At 42.1% G+C, this 19,988-nt stretch overlaps 1 protein-coding gene across 1 annotated transcript in view; it reads right to left on the reverse strand.

Moving 5' to 3' along the window:
- Positions 1 to 996: 996 nt before the first annotated feature.
- Positions 997 to 19,988, reverse strand: part of LOC311150651 (parafibromin-like) — a 74,535-nt gene continuing 55,543 nt past the window's right edge. The window contains exons 12-17 of the mRNA XM_084188147.1: positions 18,588 to 18,623; positions 18,400 to 18,487; positions 6,576 to 6,737; positions 2,943 to 3,043; positions 2,535 to 2,676; positions 997 to 2,122 (exon numbers count right to left, since the gene is read on the reverse strand). Coding sequence (XP_084044273.1) covers positions 2,086 to 2,122; positions 2,535 to 2,676; positions 2,943 to 3,043; positions 6,576 to 6,737; positions 18,400 to 18,487; positions 18,588 to 18,623 — 566 coding nt within the window. The 3' untranslated portion in view covers positions 997 to 2,085. The remainder of the gene's footprint in view (positions 2,123 to 2,534; positions 2,677 to 2,942; positions 3,044 to 6,575; positions 6,738 to 18,399; positions 18,488 to 18,587; positions 18,624 to 19,988) is intronic.

Below are 19,988 nucleotides of genomic sequence, written 5' to 3' on the forward strand. Positions count from 1 at the left end.
GACATAATTCTAAGTTAAATGAGAAGGATAAGATACAACGACCACGAGCCAACAGGTAGGCTCCTACTTAATATTCTGACTGGAGTTGTTATTTGTAACCGTAGGATGAGAAAGCGAATGCACTGCAGCATTAATTGACCTAGCTAGCTAGCTAGATTATATTCGAGGAGGGGGTATCTGCATCCCAATATGGCGGCCGGAGAACGGGCGAGTCGAAATAAGTGAGTGTATGGAAAGCGAATCAGCTAATTGGGCCGATTTGTTGCCTCTCAAGACGGGTTATTTACTAGTGGCTGATGCACTTGTCAATAACCCGGCGATCAGTACTCAACGCTCCGGAGTTGTGCCTGCCGATTTGAAGTGTTTCCTACTGGGTATAATTCATGGTCGTGTCGCCTGTGCGGTGGTAACGTTAGCTACGTGGCCATTTTCTCTCACATGATTTTATTTAAAGTAGGATAGAAGCCTACACAATAAATAACTAATATTGATAACCATCTAGATGTCACCTTAATACTGTAATACATAGTCTACTACGGCAACAACCGGAACACAGTGCCCTTTGCTCCCGCTTGGCAAGCACCGGTAACGGTATGGGAAGTAGCTACCCAGAGTGACAGTAAGTACACGCATACAACGCATGAAGCAACAGTAGCCTAACAGTTACACCTATAATTCATAATTTAAATCAAAAATACAATCGTCAGTTTTATAACAGAAAATGTACAATGGGTAAAAGTAACTGATAGACTCACTCATCCTCTGACCTAATGGAAGAAAAAAAACAGCTCAATGAAAAACCTTATGTTTTTGCTGTATTTGTGTTTATAGGAAGTTTTCCTATCGTTATGACCTTACCAGGAATAACTACTGTAGTACCCACAGTTTTTCCTGATAAGATCATGAGGGCAGGAAAAACTCCTGGTCCAAATAGAAACCCAACTCTGCATGGGAAAGAAAGCCAAAGGAGATTTAAACTGCAACACAGACAAGACACTTTTCCCCCTCTACCAACTTTTATTATCCATTTGCACTGTGAACACATCAAATAAAGCAATGTCGTCAACATTCCTTTCATTTGCACCCCTCCCCCCCACCCACACCCCCCACCACAAAAAAAAAACACTATACATCTTCACATAGTAACAAAAGTGGTGTGCAGTTGCAAAAAATAAAATAAAAAAACGCGCAAATATTGGGATTTACTGTCTGGAAAATTTGTACCAATCTAAATCACTGAATCATAAATAGCTTTGTAATGCATCAAGAATAAGAGACTAGCTTATTTGATCTTCAAAGTCTGTTCAGAAAGTTTGGCTCTTATATTTATCATCACATTTGGATCGCATTGGAACATCGCTCAGATGCTCCTTGGCTATAAGACTGCATACCTACGCTCTTTCACACTAGGATTCTGTCCCAAATGGCACCCTATTCCCTTCATAGAGCACTGTAGTGCACTATTTAGGAAATGGGGTGCCATTTCAGACGCAGCTAGGAAAAAAGTAGACACAAATGTTCCTTTCGTAACATTGGAAAATGAAACTGACTGAGGTCTCGTATCCCTTATTCCCAGCAGTGATTTTTATTTGTACCACCAGATTTCCAAAGGGCTTCTTATCCAGCTCATGTTTCACATGGAATTTATAAGATCCATTTCACAAAGGAAATAATATGGGAAGTTGTTTTCCCCACCTCCATCTATCCATCCCCCTTCCGCTCTCTCCATCTCACTCGCTCTTCAATCTCTGTCTCCACAGTAAAACGCTATGCTGTTAGAAAATATAGTTTTGGTATATTGTTTTGTACATAAGAACTTGAAAAAAACATGGGAAGCTCCAACCTCCCCTTCCCAATGTCTAGTGACATACTGTGCCTGCTGCTTCTATCTATGAAAAACAGGTAGAAGGTATTTTCCTGAAGGACTGCATCTGAACACAGGGGTCTATTCTGGGTCCCCAAAGTACTTGTGGGGGGTGTTGTGGGCCCGTGTGTGTCCTTTCTCTTCTAGTAGTAGTCCTGGTGGGGAGGAGGAGGGCTAGGTTTGGGGCGGGACCTGTGGAGGAAGGAGGCCACGTTCCAGGCTCAGAACCTCAGGTGCGACTTGTGTTTCACCATGTATCTGTAGAGGGAACAGGAAAAGAAGATGTCATATGTGGTCAGAAGGAGCTCATGCATTCTACTGTCACCCCATTCAAATATAAATCCCAAATCTTTCTATAACCCCAGAGTATATGAAGTATACACTTTTACAGATAGATTATTATTTAACTCAATGTACATGAGTGCTAACACATACAATAAAACGTATCTACCAGGGTTGGGGTCAATTGAAGATAATTGGAATTCAGTGCACTTCCAGAATGAATTTTAAATGTTTTCTGAAGTATTTTTCAAGTAATTTCATTGAAAAGATAGACCAGTATAGAAAGAGGGAAGGGAGACGAGGGTCCCTAACAAAGTATAGGTGGGCTTGGTATCGACCCCATTGCGTCACGAACATACATGTGCACAAATATGCTATCAAAACACACCTGTCGAGGGTCTCCCAGAACTTCAGGAACATGGGCCGGTCGAGATGGCGCTTGTGGTGGCTCAGCTCCAGCACGGTCACGTCCCACTTCTGCACATTGGGGTCCATCTTCTGCTCGTCATACTTCAGATGGAAGGCTCGGACTGCAGGGCGACCACAACCACACACAGTCAATTAGGTAGGACCAATACTCGTTTCGAGACATGGGTTGGACAGGTTAGCTCAAATACATGAACTTAAGTCCATCTTAAGGTATCACAGGTTTGGAGCCAAAGAACTGTATGGGTGGCACTTTACAGTTTGAAATAACTGGGTAACTAGTTATCTGTAACAAGAACGACATTCAATTACATCGTCGAAAGTAAAGTGCAACCCCTGTATGTATAAGAGCAAGTGGGAGGAATCTCACTTTTAGCGAAAATGTCCACAGGAGATCCGTCAGGCAGCAGCCAAGGCCAGCCCTTGAACTGCCAGGCAGGGCCTTGCACAAACACGGCCACCACGCGATCCCTGCACAACACACACAGTCAACATCAACCTCTACTGCAAAAACAATTCATACAAAATGAGACCGTTTTGCATTACATTTACGTCATTTAGCAGACGCTCTTATCCAGAGCGACTTACAAATTGGTGCATTCACCTTATAGCCAGTGGGATAACCACTTTACAATATGTTTTTATGTGTGGTACAGTAAAATGGGAGTACAATTTGCACAATCGTCACATTCTAAGCCAGATTTAGAGAGGATGTATAGTCATTTGTGGCCATGGGGCATGTTTTGAGGGGAGGGTTGCTAAAGTGGTGTAGTAGTATGTGGATGTAGGGTCAAGTACTGACATGTACAGCCGGCCATTAACACAATATCGTCAGGTACTGTCGATCATGTAGTACTATTGTGTCTACACACACTCATGAACAATCACATATTGCTCTCTAAGAGCATTCCATGCCTGGATTGTGCAACATTTGCCCATTATTCATTTCAAAATTCTTCAAGCTCTGTCAAATTGGTTGTTGATCATGGCTAGACAACCATTTTCAGGTGTTGCCATAGATTTTCAAGTATATTTAAGTCAAAGCTGTAACTCGGCCACTCAGGAACATTCACTGTCTTCTTGGTAAGCAACTCCAATGCATATTTGGCCTTGTGTTTTAGGTTATTGTCCTGCTGAAAGGTGAATTCATCTTCCAGTGTCTGGTGGAAAGCAGACAACCTGGTTTTTCCTCTTGGATTTCGCCTGTGCTTAGCTCCATTTAGTTTATTTTTTATCCTGAAAAACTCCCCAGTCCTTAACGATTACAAGCATACCCATAACATGATCAGCCACCATTATGCTTGAAAATGTTGAGTGGTACTCAATAATGTGTTGTATTGGATTTGCCCCAAATATAACACTTTGTATTCAGGACAAAAAGTTAATTGATTTGCCACATTTTTTTGCAGTATTACTTTAGTGCATTGTTGCAAACAGGATGCATGTTTTGGAATATTTTTATTCTGTACAGGCTTCCTTTTCATTGTCAATTAGGTTAGTATTGTGGAGTAACTACAATGTTGTTGATCCATCCTCAGTTTTCTCCTATCGCAGCCATTAAACTCGTAACTGTTTTAAAGTCACCATTAGCTTCATGGTGAAATCCCTGAGCGGTTTCCTCCTCTACAGCAACAGTTAGGAAGGATGCCTGTATCTTTGTAGTGACTGGGTGTATGAATACGCCTTCCAAAGTATAATTAATAACTTTACAATGCTCAAAAGGGATATTCAATGTCTGCTTTTTTATTTTATTTTTATCTACCAATAGGTGCCTTTCTTTGCGAGGAATTGGAATACCTCTCTGGTCTTTGTGGTTCAATCTGTTTGAAATTCACTGCTCGACTGAGGGACCTTACAGATAATTGTATGTGTGGGCTACAGAGATGAGGTAGTCATTCAAAAACATGTTAAACACCATTATTGCACACAGTGAGTCCATGCAACTTATTATGTGACTAGTTAAGCACAATTTATGCTTGCCATAACAAAGAAGTTGAATACTTATTGACAAGACATTTCAGCTATTCATTTGTAATTATTTTGTAAAAAATTTGGAAAACATAATACTCCATAATGACAAAGTGGAATTGAGTATAGGCCAGTGAAAAAAAATCTCAATTTTTAATTCAAGCTGTAACAACAAAATGTGGAAAAAGTTGAGGGGTGTGAATACTTTCTGAAAGCACTGTATAGTGGGGAAAAAAAGTATTTAGTCAAACACCAATTGTGCAAGTTCTCTCACTTAAAAAGATGAGAGAGGCCTGTAATTTTCATCATAGGTACATGTCAACTATAACAGACAAAATTAGAAGAAAAAATCCAGAAAATCACATTGTAGGATTTTTAATGAATTTATTTGCAAATTATGGTGGAAAATAAGTATTTGGTCAATAACAAAAGTTTCTCAATACTTTGTTATATACCCTTTGTTGGCAATGGCACAGGTCAAACGTTTTCTGTAAGTCTTCACAAGGTTTTCAAACACTGTTGCTGGTATTTTGGCCCATTCCTCCATGCAGATCTCCTCTAGAGCAGGGATGTTTTGGGGCTGTCGCTGGGCAACACGGACTTTCAACTCCCTCCAAAGATTTTCTATGGGGTTGAGATCTGGAGACTGGCTAGGCCACTCCAGGACCTTGAAATGCTTCTTACGAAGCCACTCCTTTGTTGCCCGGGCGGTGTGTTTGGGATCATTGTCATGCTGAAAGACCCAGCCACGTTTCATCTTCAATGCCCTTGCTGATGGACGGAGGTTTTCACTCAAAATCTCACGATACATGGCCCCATTCATTCTTTCCTTTACACGGATCAGTCGTCCTGGTCCCTTTGCAGAGAAACAGCCCCAAAGCATGATGTTTCCACCCCCATGCTTCACAGTAGGTATGGTGTTCTTTGGATGCAACTCAGCATTCTTTGTCCTCCAAACACGACGAGTTGAGTTTTTACCAAAAAGTTATATTTTGGTTTCATCTGACCATATGACATTCTCCCAATCCTCTTCTGGATCATCCAAATGCACTCTAGCAAACTTCAGACGGGCCTGGACATGTACTGGCTTAAGCAGGGGGGCACTGCAGGATTTGAGTCCCTGGCGGCGTAGTGTGTTACTGATGGTAGGCTTTGTTACTTTGGTCCCAGCTCTCTGCAGGTCATTCACTAGGTCCCCCCGTGTGGTTGTGGGATTTTTGCTCACCGTTCTTGTGATCATTTTGATCCCACGGGGTGAGATCTTGCGTGGAGCACCAGATCGAGGGAGATTATCAGTGGTCTTGTATGTCTTCCATTTCCTAATAATTGCTCCCACAGTTGATTTCTTCAAACCAAGCTGCTTACCTATTGCAGATTCAGTCTTCCCAGCCTGGTGCAGGTCTACAATTTTGTTTCTGGTGTCCTTTGAAAGCTCTTTCGTCTTGGCCATAGTGGAGTTTGGAGTGTGACTGTTTGAGGTTGTGGACAGGTGTCTTTTATACTGATAACAAGTTTAAACAGGTGCCATTAATACAGGTAACGAGTGGAGGACAGAGGATCCTCTTAAAGAAGAAGTTACAGGTCTGTGAGAGCCAGAAATCTTGCTTGTTTGTAGGTGACCAAATACTTATTTTCCACCATAATTTGCAAATAAATTCATAAAAAATCCTACAATGTGATTTTCTGGATATTTTTTCCTCAATTTGTCTGTCATAGTTGACGTGTACCTATGATGAAAATTACAGGCCTCTCTCATCTTTTTAAGTGGGAGAACTTGCACAATTGGTGGCTGACTAAATACTTTTTTTCCCCACTGTATATGGAAGATCATGAACAGTCATGTATGTTCATAATGTGGTCATGTATCATCATGTATGGTCCTGGAGACTCGCCAGTTCTAAGTGGAGTGTATGTATGGAAGTTCATAAATGGTTATGTAGTAGGGTCATGTACGGTCCTGGTGACGGTCAATGATACGAAGTGGAATGTATGTATTGAAGATGCCAAATGGTCATGTACGGTGGTGGTGACTCACCAGTCCTGCGGAGCTAGTTTGAGGGGCTGGTCGATGACCCTGTAGGGCACGGTGACGCTGAGCGTGGCCCCCCCGGGCTGGATCTGGTCCTTGCGTCTCTGGAGCAGCACCTCGTTGTCCCGCTGGATGCCCTGCTTCTTCTTCTCCTCCGGCGTTACAAACCTTACGGAGAGGGGAGGGAGGCGAATAATGGCTAATGCATACGATACAAAACCTCCATCAAGAATGCATTACTGTTAGCAACAGTTCTTTAGAATGGCGGGCAAGGCAAAAAAAATAAGTGTGACTACGAGTACAGCGAGATCCTTGATGAAAACCTGCTCCAGAGTGCTCAGGACCTCAGACTGGGGCAATGACCCTAAGCACACAGCCAAGACAACGCAGGAGTGGCTTCGGGACAAGTCTCTGAATGTCCTTGAGTTGCACAGCCAGAGCCCGGACTTGAACCCCATCGAACATCTCTGGAGAGACCTGAACATAGCTGTGCAGCAACGCTCCCCATCCAACCTGACAGAGCTTGAGAGGATCTGCAGAGAAGAGTGGAATAATCTCCCCAAATACAGGTGTGCCAAGCTTCTAGCGACATACCCAAGAAGACTTGAGGCTGTAATTGCTGCCAAAGGTACTTCAACAAAGTACTGAGTAAAGGGTCTGAATACTTATTGCAAAATGTCTAAAAACTTGTTTTTGCTTTGTCATTATGGGGTATTTTGTGTAGATTGATGAAAAAAATTAAAACAATTGAATCCATTTTAGAATAAGGCTGTAACATAACAAAATGTGGAAAAAGTCAAGGGGTCTGAATACTTTCCGAATGCACTGTACATACAGTACCAGTCAAAGTTTGGACACCTACTCATTCCAGGGTTTTTCTTGATTTTTACTATTTTCTGTAGAATAAATAGTGAAGACATCAAAACTATGAAATAACACATATGGAATCATGTAGTATCCAAGTGTTAAACAAATCAATATATATATATTATATTTGAGATTCTTTAAAGTAGCCACCCTTTGCCTTGACGACAGCTTTGCACAATCGACATTCTCTCAACCAGCTTCATGAGGTAGTCACCTGGAATGCATTTCAATGAACAGGTGTGCCTTCTTAAAGTTAATTTGTGGAATTTCTTTCCTTCGTAATGCGTTTAATTGTGTTGTGACAAGATAGTTGGTATACAGAAGATAGCCCTATTTGGTAAAAAGCCAAGTCCATATTATGGCAAGAACAGCTCAAATAAGCAAAGAGAAACGACAGTCCATCATTACTTTAAGACATGTAGGTCAGTCAATACGGAGATTTCAAGAACTTTGAAAGTTTTTCAAGTGCAGTTGCAAAAACCATCAAGCGCTATGAAACTGGCTCTCATGAGGACCGCCACAGGAATGGAAGACCCAGAGTCACCTCTGCTGCAGAGGATAAGCTCAGAGTTACCAGCCTCAGAAATTGCAGCCCAAATAAATGCTTCACAGAGTTCAAGTAACAGACATCTCAACATCAACTGTTCAGAGGAGACGGCGTGAATCCGGCCTTCATGGTCGAATTTCTGCAAAGAAACCAGTACTAAAGGACACCAATAATAAGAAGAGACTTGCTTGGGCCAAGAAACACGAGCAACGGACATTAGACCAGTGGAAATGTGTCCTTTGGTCTGGAGTCCAAATTTGCAATTTTTGGTTCCAACCGCCGTGTCTTTGTGAGACGCAGAGTAGGTGAACGGATGATCGCTGCATGTGTGGTTCCCACCGTGAAGCATGGAGGTGGTGGTGTTATGGTGTGGGGGTGCTTTGCTGGTGACACTGTTAGTGATTTATTTAGAATTCAAGGTACACTTAACCAGCATGGCTACCACAGCATTCTGCAGCGATACGCCATCCCATCTGGTTTGCGCTTAGTGGGACTATCATGACCCAACACACCTCCAGGCTGTGTAAGGGCTATTTGACAAAGAAGGAGAGTGATGAGTACTGCATCAGATGACCTGGCTTCCACAATCACCCGACCTCAACCCAATTGAGATGGTTTGGGATGAGTTGGACCGCAGAGTGAAGGAAAAGCAGCCAACAAGTGCTCAGCATATGTGGGAACTCCTTCTAGACTGTTTGAAAGCATTCCTCATGAAGCTGGTTGAGAGAATGCCAAGATTGTGTAAAGCTGTCAAAGGCAAAGGGTGGCTACTTTAAATAATCTAAAATCTAAAATATTTTGATTTGTTTAACACTTTTGTTTACTACATGATTCCATGTGTTATTTCATAGTTTTGATGTCTTCACTATTATTGTACAAAGAAGAAAATAGTAAAAATCAAGAAAACCCCTTGAATGAGTAGATTCAAGATAAACTTTTGTCTGGTACTGTATATACACTGCTCAAAAAAATTAAGGGACCACTTAAACAACACAATGTAACTCCAAGTCAATCACACTTCTGTGAAATCAAACTGTCCACTTAGGAAGCAACACTGATTGACAATAAATTTCACATGCTGTTGTGCAAATGGAATAGACAACAGGTGGAAATTATAGGCAATTAGCAAGACACCCCCAATAAAGGACTGGTTTTGCAGGTGGTGACCACAGACCACTTCTCAGTTCCTATGCTTCCTGGCTGATGTTTTGGTCACTTTTGAATGTTGGCGGTGCTTTCACTCTAGTGGTAGCATGAGACGGAGTCTACAACCCCCACAAGTGGCTCAGGTAGTGCAGCTCATCCAGGATGGCACATCAATGCGAGCTGTGGCAAGAAGGTTTGCTGTGTCTGTCAGCGTAGTGTCCAGAGCATGGAGGCGCTACCAGGAGACAGGCCAGTACATCAGGAGACGTGGAGGAGGCCGTAGGAGGGGGCAACAACCCAGCAGCAGGACTGCTACCTCCGCCTTTGTGCAAGGAGGAGCACTGCCAGAGCCCTGCAAAATGACCTCCAGCAGGCCACAAATGTGCATGTGTCTGCTCAAACGGTCAGAAACAGACTCCATGAGGGTGGTATGAGGGCCCGACGTCCACAGGTGGGGGTTGTGCTTACAGCCCAACACCGTGCAGGACGTTTGGCATTTGCCAGAGAACACCAAGATTGGCAAATTTGCCACTGGCACCCTGTGCTCTTCACAGATGAAAGCAGGTTCACACTGAGCACATGTGACAGACGTGACAGAGTCTGGAGACGCCGTGGAGAACGTTCTGCTGCCTGCAACATCCTCCAGCATGACCGGTTTGGCGGTGGGTCAGTCATGGTGTGGGGTGGCATTTCTTTGGGGGGCCGCACAGCACTCCATGTGCTCGCCAGAGGTAGCCTGACTGCCATTAGGTACCGAGATGAGATCCTCAGACCCCTTGCGAGACCATATGCTGGTGCGATTGGCCCTGGGTTCCTCCTAATGCAAGACAATGCTAGACCTCATGTGGCTGGAGTGTGTCAGCAGTTCCTGCAAGAGGAAGGCATTGATGCTATGGACTGGCCCGCCCGTTCCCCAGACCTGAATCCAATTGAGCACATCTGGAACATCATGTCTCGCTCCATCCACCAACGCTACGTTGCACCACAGACTGTCCAGGAGTTGGCGGATGCTTTAGTCCAGGTCTGGGAGGAGATCCCTCAGGAGACCATCTGCCACCTCATCAGGAGCATGCCCAGGCGTTGTAGGGAGGTCATACAGGTACGTGGAGGCCACACACACTACTGAGCCTCATTTTGACTTGTTTTAAGGACATTACATCAAAGTTGGATCAGCCTGTAGTGTGGTTTTCCACTTTAATTTTGAGGGTGACTCTAAATCCAGACCTTCATGGGTTGATACATTTGATTTCCATTGATAATTTGTGTGTGATTTTGTTGTCAGCACATTCAACTATGTAAAGAAAAAAGTATTTAATAAGATTATTTCATTCATTCAGATCTAGGATGTGTTATTTTAGTGTTCCCTTAATTTTTTTGAGCAGTGTATATACAGTGAGGGAAAAAAGTATTTGATCCCCTGTTGATTTTGTACGTTTGCCCACTGACAAAGAAATCAGTCTATAATTTTAATGGTAGGTTTATTTAAACAGCGAGAGACAGAATAACAACAACAAAATCCAGAAAAGCACATGTCAAAAATGTTATAAATTGATTTGCATTTTAATGAGGGAAATAGGTATTTGACCCCTCTGCAAAACATGACTTAGTACTTGGTGGCAAAACCCTTGTTGGCAATCAGAGGTCAGACGTTTCTTGTATCTGGCCACCAGGTTTGCACACATCTCAGGAGGGATTTTGTCCCACTCCTCTGCAGATCTTCTCCAAGTCATTAAGGTTGAGGCTGACGTTTGGCAACTCGAACCTTCAGCTCCAGCTCCAGATTTTCTATGGGATTAAGGTCTGGAGACTGGCTAGGCCACTCCAGGACCTTAATGTGCTTCTTCTTGAGCCACTCCTTTGTTGCCTTGGCCGTGTGTTTTGGGTCATTGTCATGCTGGAATATCCATCCACGACCCATTTTCAATGCCCTGGCTGAGGGAAGGAGGTTCTCACCCAAGATTTGACGGTACATGGACCCGTCCATCGTCCCTTTGATGCAGTGAAGTTGTCCTGTCCCCTTAGCAGAAAAACACCCCCAAAGCATAATGTTTCCACCTCCATGTTTGACGGTGGGGATGGTGTTCTTGGGGTCATAGGCAGCATTCCTCCTCCTCCAAACACGGCGAGTTGAGTTGATGCCAAAGAGCTCCATTTTGGTCTCATCTGACCACAACACTTTCACCCAGTTCTCCTCTGAATCATTCAGATGTTCATTGGCAAACTTCAGACGGGCCAATATATGTGCTTTCTAGACCAGGGGGACCTTGCGGGCGCTGCAGGATTTCAGTGGTTCACGGCGTAGTGTGTTACCAATTGTTTTCTTGGTGACTATGGTCCCAGCTGCCTTGAGATCATTGACAAGATCCTCCTGTGTAGTTCTGGGCTGTTTCCTCACCGTTCTCATGATCATTGCAACTCCACGAGGTGAGATCTTGCATGGAGCCCCAGGCCGAGGGAGATTGACAGTTAATTTGTGTTTCTTCCATTTGCGAGTAATCGCACCAACTGTTGTCACCTTCTCACCACGCTGCTTGGCGATGGTCTTGTAGCCCATTCCAGCCTTGTGTAGGTCTACAATCTTGTCCCTGACATCCTTGGAGAGCTCTTTGGTCTTGGCCATGGTGGAGAGTTTGGAATCTGATTGATTGATTGCTTCTGTGGACAGGTGTCTTTTATACAGGTAACAAACAGATTAGGAGCACTCCCTTTAAGAGTGTGCTCCTAATCTCAGCTCGTTACCTGTATAAAAGACACCTGGGAGCCAGAAATCTTTCTGATTGAGAGGGGGTCAAATACCTATTTCCCTCATTAAAATGCAAATCAATTTATAACATTTTTGACATGTGCTTTTCTGGATTTTGTTGTTGTTATTCTGTCTCTCAATGTTTAAATAAACCTACCATTAAAATTATAGACTTATCATTTCTTTGTCAGTGGGCAAAGGTACAAAATCAGCAGGGGATCAAATACTTTTTTCCCCTCACTGTGTGTGTGTGTGTATATATATATATATATATATATATATATATATATATATATATATATATATATATATATATAGATATATATATATATATTTTTTTTTCTTCACACTACAAGGTTTGAATAATACTGAAATTGTTAAAATTATGTCCTTTTAGGGTAAGAGCGGTTTGCAAATAGTCCGGGTAGCCATGATTAGCTGTTTAGGAGTCTTATGGCTTGGGGGTAGAAGCTGTTAAGAAGCCTTTTGGACCTAGACTTGGCACTAGCGGTACCAGTTGCCGTGCGGTAGCAGGGAGAACAGTCTATGACTAGGGTGGCTGGAGTCTGACAATTTTTAGGACCTTCCTCTGACACCGCATGGTATAGAGGTCCTGGATGGCAGGAAGCTTGGCACCAGTGATGTACTGGGCCGTACACCAGGCGGTGATGCAACCAGTCAGGATGCTCTCGATAGTGCAGCTGTAGAACTTTTTGAGGATCTGAGGACCCATGCCAAATCTTTTCAGTCTCCTGAGGGGGAATAGGCTTTGTCGTGCCCTCTTCACGACTGTCTTGGTGTGTTTGGACCATGATAGTTTGTTGGTGATGTGGACACCAAGGAACTTGAAGCTCTCAACCTGTTCCACTACAGCCCCGTCGATGAGAATGGGGGCGTGCTCAGTCCTCTTTTTTTTCCTGTAGTCCACAATCATTTCCTTTAAATAGCTGAACATGTCATTACTACAACCGTCCAAAAGAACAGCAACTGCTTTATTTTGAAAGAGTGCCTTTGATTTGACGGCCTGCACATAGGCAGTTCGGGTCAACACGACCGTTAGACCCAATGACGCATTTCTGCCCATGAGCTTAGCTTGCTAACATTGTCATGACATCGCCTACAAGTGTGATCGGGGATTTCTATTGGAGAACGTTTTTGGACCTCTATGTTTATTCTCTGACGATAAGGCCAATTAGAAACGCTAATTTTCTCCTAATGAAAATCCTATTATTAAATGCAACTAGCTACAGTGGGGAGAACAAGTATTTGATACACTGCCGATTTTGCAGGTTTTCCTACTTACAAAGCATGTAGAGGTCTGTAATTTTTATCATAGGTACACTTCAACTGTGAGAGACGGAATCTAAAACAAAAATCCAGAAAATCACATTGTATGATTTTTAAGTAATTCATTTGCATTTTATTGCATGACATAAGTATTTGATCACCTACCAACCAGTAAGAATTCCGGCTCTCACAGACCTGTTAGTTTTTCTTTAAGAAGCCCTCCTGTTCTCCACTCATTACCTGTATTAACTGCACCTGTTTGAACTCGTTACCTGTATAAAAGACACCTGTCCACACACTCAATCAAACAGACTCCAACCTCTCCACAATGGCCAAGACCAGAGAGCTGTGTAAGGACATCAGGGATAAAATTGTAGACCTGCACAAGGCTGGGATGGGCTACAGGACAATAGGCAAGCAGCTTGGTGAGAAGGCAACAACTGTTGGCGCAATTATTAGAAAATGGAAAAAGTTCAAGATGACGGTCAATCAGCCTCGGTCTGGGGCTCCATGCAAGATCTCACCTTGTGGGGCATCAATGATCATGAGGAAGGTGAGGGATCAGCCCAGAACTACACGGCAGGACCTGGTCAATGACCTGAAGAGAGCTGGGACCACAGTCTCAAAGAAAACCATTAGTAACACACTATGCCGTCATGGATTAAAATCCTGCAGCGCACGCAAGGTCCCCCTGCTCAAGCCAGTGCATGTCCAGGCCCGTCTGAAGTTTGCCAATGACCATCTGGATGATCCAGAGGAGGAATGGGAGAAGGTCATGTGGTCTGATGAGACAAAAATAGAGCTTTTTGGTCTAAACTCCACTCGCCGTGTTTGGAGGAAGAAGAAGGATGAGTACAACCCCAAGAACACCATCCCAACTGTGAAGCATGGAGGTGGAAACATCATTCTTTGGGGATGCTTTTCTGCAAAGGGGACAGGACGACTGCACCGTATTGAGGGGAGGATGGATGGGGCCATGTATCGCGAGATCTTGGCCAACAACCTCCTTCCCTCAGTAAGAGCATTGAAGATGGGTCGTAGCTGGGTCTTCCAGCATGACAACGACCCGAAACACACAGCCAGGGCAACTAAGGAGTGGCTCCGTAAGAAGCATCTCAAGGTCCTGGAGTGGCCTAGCCAGTCTCCAGACCTGAACCCAATAGAACATCTTTGGAGGGAGCTGCAAGTCCGTATTGCCCAGCGACAGCCCCGAAACCTGAAGGATCTGGAGAAGGTCTGTATGGAGGAGTGGGCCAAAATCCCTGCTGCAGTGTGTGCAAACCTGGTCAAGACCTACAGGAAACGTATGATCTCTGTAATTGCAAACAAAGGTTTCTGTACCAAATATTAAGTTCTGCTTTTCTGATGTATCAAATACTTATGTCATGCAATAAAATGCAAATGAATTACTTAAAAATCATACAATGTGATTTTCTGGATTTTTGTTTTAGATTATGTCTCTCACAGTTGAAGTGTACCTATGATATAAATTACAGACCTCTACATGCTTTGTAAGTAGGAAAACCTGCAAAATCGGCAGTGTATCAAATACTTGTTCTCCCCACTGTATGTGCAGCTATGGTAGCAATGTTTATGAGGAGCTGTCATGTGTTCACAGAGCAGAGGGTGGGTAGCTGGGCCCTGTATTCTGCCCTCAGGGCTCTCTGCCTGGTAATATCTCCCCCTCCATCTCCATGCTGCTACTGCTCATCCACACAACCAGAGTCACTGCCACCATCTTAGGACGTCCAGTGATTTATGACTCCAATTAAAACAGCAAAATAGCAATTACACCACTCGTGTGCGTGTGTGCAACTTCAATGAACACGCCAGTGTAATTCACCTTTGAGGTGTGGAGGCGGGGGTTTCATTTCGTAAGCTGCACTCTTGCAGTATTTATTATTAATCAAATAGGAATGTGTATTTGTATCGGATAAAACTCGACTTGAGGTCATGTACGTTTGCCTAAATATACTTTTATCACATTAGAGTAGTGCTGAGCGATTAGTGCTTTTTGGAGGGCGGTTTGGTTTCGGTTCAATTAAATAATATCAGTTTTAGATTATTTTTTACATTAAATGCACTATGTGGGTTGAATGCTGTAACACAGAATAAAACAATTAATAAAAGTCCTATGATGGTAGTGACTGCCCATTACTGCTTATTACTTATTAACATCACTTTAATAAAATATTTCAGTTGTGTATATTACATTTTGTTTTTTGTTGACTATTATTTCATTCGAAGTCATCTCATCTCTATAGAGCTGCTGCCTAAGCGGTTTGACAAAATCACTATTTTGTAGTACTTCAAAGTAAATAAGGTGTACTTTTATTACTGCTGAATACCAAGTATCAATCACTTAAGATCATGTATTTTCAGGTAGAGATACCGCTCGGAGCAACAGCTTCTCTCTATGTCACCTTACGATCACGCATTCTTCTCTCTTCTGTAGCAGTCGTAAAAGAAAAAGACCGGACAAGTAGATGCGCAATGGTCATTGTAGTTAATTACCACGTTTTGTGTACTAAGCTATGTAGAATATTGGCATGTTGGAAACTACAACTCCCTACTACATTGCACAGTTCAGGCTGGATCAGATTTATCTCTAGAGAAACTGTGCGCATTGAGCTCAGAAAAAAACAATGAAATGGACTTCAAATAATTGAACCGGCGGTCAATTAGTGGTTTAAAAAACAAAAAATAACCCACATTTTTTATAAAATCGCTCAGCACTACCTTAGAGGCATAGACAAATACCTGTATATCTTCCAAACGGAAGGGGTTTTGCTTAGTTAAACACGGGTTCCAGTTTAGGACTTTATGCTTTTGTAAAAAGCAGAAGACAATGCATTGATAATGACCTTGCCAACACCCAGCCTCCCAGAAGCATAAATACTTTGCATGTATTGATATATTGAATTACCAGGGTTGAACACCAATAGGATTCATCCACCGTGTTTTTCATATAGGCTCTAACACACCAGGGTTTCCATTAGCTGCCAATTGCCGGCTTTTAGCCCCTCCCCCAAAAATGAAAAGCCGATAAATAAAATTGTTGCCAGCCAAAATGTCTAGGAGAAAATAAATCCCATTGTTATTCATTGATGGAAATAGGCTACCAGTCGATGTAGATACATTTGACCTTCATGCTTATCAGTCTATAGGTGTATTGTCATTAGTCATCATGAATCTTATTTATCCAACAACTATCACACAGCACAGAGCCTATTTTGAGCAGGATTTCTCCTGCTGCTCCTCAGCTGATTGCTGCTGGAGTAAAACATGCTTTTATAAGCCCATTCATTGCGCAACAATTCTACATTCAATCGCCTGTTAAAAACTGTTTTGCTGCACAATTAAAAAGAGCTACTATTTTTATTTCTCAACTGGTAATTGAAGCTCGCCTCCCATTCACCATTCAAGCGCTGGCAACAGGCCATAAACTCGTCACCCAACACTTTTTACAATGTGAGCAGAGGCCGAATGCATTTTTAAAAACATAGTTAATTGTTTAAAACCTGAATGTTTTATTTCATATTATGACGCATGTCTTACCTTGCTTCAAAGTAGCATATAGGCAAAATCCAACCATGGAAATGAGGCAATTATTTTATAAAAATACTTTAGGCAACGCGTGAGTTTCAAGTTTACAATTTATCCTACCATTTCTACCATTCTGCGTGCCAGTTGTGATTTTCATATGCGCATTTCCGTGGAACTGTTTCAATTCAATAATAACGTTTTACTTTCTCAAAATCATTGTCACGTGGTTAATCATTAAAATCTGAATTAAAGTGAAACAAATCAACTAAATCACCAGCCTCTGCCATATGGACACATTGATAAAACGTGATCATTGGCGGCTAAAGAAAATAGTGCATGGAACTCATAGCCTATAGGCCAACGGAGCAGTAGGCCTATAACCTCCATTGCTCTTTCACACCCAGGATTGGTGATTATCGAGGGGGAGATTGTTGGAAAGATTTTTCAAATGACTTACTGTGAGGAACTATAATTTTAATGTGTTATCATTTGCAATGGATGTTTAAAAAAAACTCACATTTCTGCGCAGCAGCCCAGGTACTTTTATGCGTGCGCTATCAGGACAGAGAAACCATACAAATAATCATTGCTCACATGGAGCACTCCAAACAAAAAGACAATGAAAAAAAATAAGAACAAATCTCGTAAATGATTTAATGAAATAAACCTAAACTTGTTTCTCACAAGTGTAGCAGGTTGTGAACTCTGCAAACAATGTTTCCACTCCGAGAATGATAAATTAAATGAATGTAACCAAATGACGGGGATTAACAGTACGTTTACTAATGGTGACATATGTAATTTGGATTTTTTAGTGTTTTTTTTAAAGGGCAAACAATTCACAAAATGAAACAATGGATGCGCAAGAATTGGCAGGAAACAGCTGAGCCATTCTGGAGAAAGACTCGCCTGTATCTTCGCCCTTTCTTCTATTCTCAACATTTAAAATTATATTCAAGACACATTATCGTCACACATGAGATGCTTTTCACTGACAGCCACAACTCAATCATCAGCTAGGCCTATTGCCAGGCGCGCTGGCCAAATTGCGGGCTTCCCAAATAAGCATAGTTTGAAACAATCCACAGCAAAAAAAATGGAAGAAGCTAATGATCCTTGATTCCTCTGTGGCCAAGTCATGCTTTCTGGTTAAGTATTTTCAAATTATTTTATTTATTTCTGTATAGACAGGAGTAATTATATAATTTTGGCATATTTATTTCCATTTACTTCCCTATTGGACCCACCGCTATGCCATTTCTCTCCTGTTCTATTGGTTTTCATCTTAACTTTCTTTCGTTGTCCAGAAGCTAAAGGCACAATCCTAGTCATATTAGCAACCCATCCTAGTTGTTGCGTCTTTAGATCCACCCTCTTTCTAAGTTTTAAACATAGATTTGCATCTCTGTCACATATGGAACTGCTATCAGGTGTGCTGTTTACAATTAAATTATGTTTTATTGGCTGCTTCATTACATGAGTTGCATGTTCTGTTACGATGCATTACCATAATCTAAATGTGATTTATGTCATTCTGAGCACCATGGATGGACACCCTAATGGGTTATGCATCCATATGAGTCCAGTACATTTCTCAAATGGCTGGTAAATTTAAATCTTCCCGGTCACGTTGTCAGACGCCCAATTTTCCTAAAGGAAACCCTGGCGCATGCACGCACACACAGTCTACTTACTTGAGGTCCTGCAGTAGGTCCTTTGCATTGAGCATGGTGATGAGGGATGTGGTTGCCGCTGGGATGATGACGATGGGGGTCCGAGAGCCTTTAATGAAACAGGAACACAATATGTTTTAGTTCATGTATTACCAGTTATCAACATTCATCAATAACACTCGCACACACACTGTCGTAGCAGTACATACCCTTCTTTTGATTTGGTGGGGGTCTGGCTTGGGAAACTGGAGGGAGAAAAAAATAAATCACAAAAAGTGTCAGAAAGAACCAATATCCCATTATTAGCTATGTGCTGCAAAAAGTATCAACTTTGACAACAGATGAGACACACTGAACAGAGGAAATGACAGCTCTGGCTTGTGTTTTGAAATAAGTGAAACGGAAAGCCATAAACCAGGTAAAGCTAATGCATTCATACAGCTGTAACGAGGTCAGTTTCTCTGGTTCCGAGACAAGCTATAGCCATTGGATCCAATGAGTAGTGAGCAGCTACTCTTTGTATGTTTTGTATATTTCACGGAAGCAAAGCTCCTGTCTTTTTTGTAGTTAAAACACAGATATCAGGGCAGATAATCACAAAGCATATGAGTACCGAAAGTATGAGTTCTGATCCGAGATCAGGCCACCCCATCAATATAATCTTATTCATTATAATCTAAAAGGCAAATCTGATCCTATATGAGCACTCCCACCCAAATCTCATCTAACAGAGCCATTGGTGTGATATGAAGAGCCTTGTGAGCTACAGTACGTCACAGGCGTAGTGAGACTTACAAAAATAGATTTGCTGTTATGTTTTTAACGCTCACATCGCTTTTCAACCGTTTTTTCCACCAAGGACACAAAACAGCATTGATGCGGTCTCGATTATTAATAGCTTACTTCACATGAGAGATGAGACACCGTGTTGCATTAATGCAAAAACAAACCAATAATAAGCCAAAGGGAAGGACATTGAAATGTGGGGTTCACAAATCAAAGTCAAGAAACACGTATTGTCATTAAATAGACATAACACTCCAAAATCTAAACGTGTCAGATATTGTCATAACTCAAAAGCGGTCATCTGAGTCCACAACCCAGGCAATTTTTAAAGATGCAGCTACATCCCACAATCCAAAATGAATGGAAAAGATAAGCACCATGTAACTTCCAGATTTGCTGTGCTTATCTTTTCCATTTATTTGGGATTGGAGGCAGCTGGGTCTACACAATCAATGGCGTGGGATGTGGACTCAACTTCATATTAGACTACAGTCAAATAAAATGATGTCCAAGTTCAGACCAGAAAAAGTAATGTCCCTTTAAACCAGTGTTAATTTCATCAACAACAGACAAAATACTTGTCAACGGCCTAGTTTTCCTGACTAAAGCTATGACGATGAGACGCCCTCGAAAAACGATAACTATTACTAATTACTTTTCATTTTAGTCGACGAAAATGTGACGAGATGAGAATTCCATGTGAGACTAATGCACATTTAATTCGACATGAAGCTCCTTTTTTAAAATCTGTTTTGTCCAATCCTAAGCATACACGCATGCAGAATATTTAATGCAATCCTCTCATTGACATCTTTCAGTTGCGT

This window comes from Coregonus lavaretus (assembly GCF_964263955.1).
Source record: "Coregonus lavaretus genome assembly, chromosome: 23".
Lineage (NCBI taxonomy): Eukaryota > Metazoa > Chordata > Actinopteri > Salmoniformes > Salmonidae > Coregonus > Coregonus lavaretus.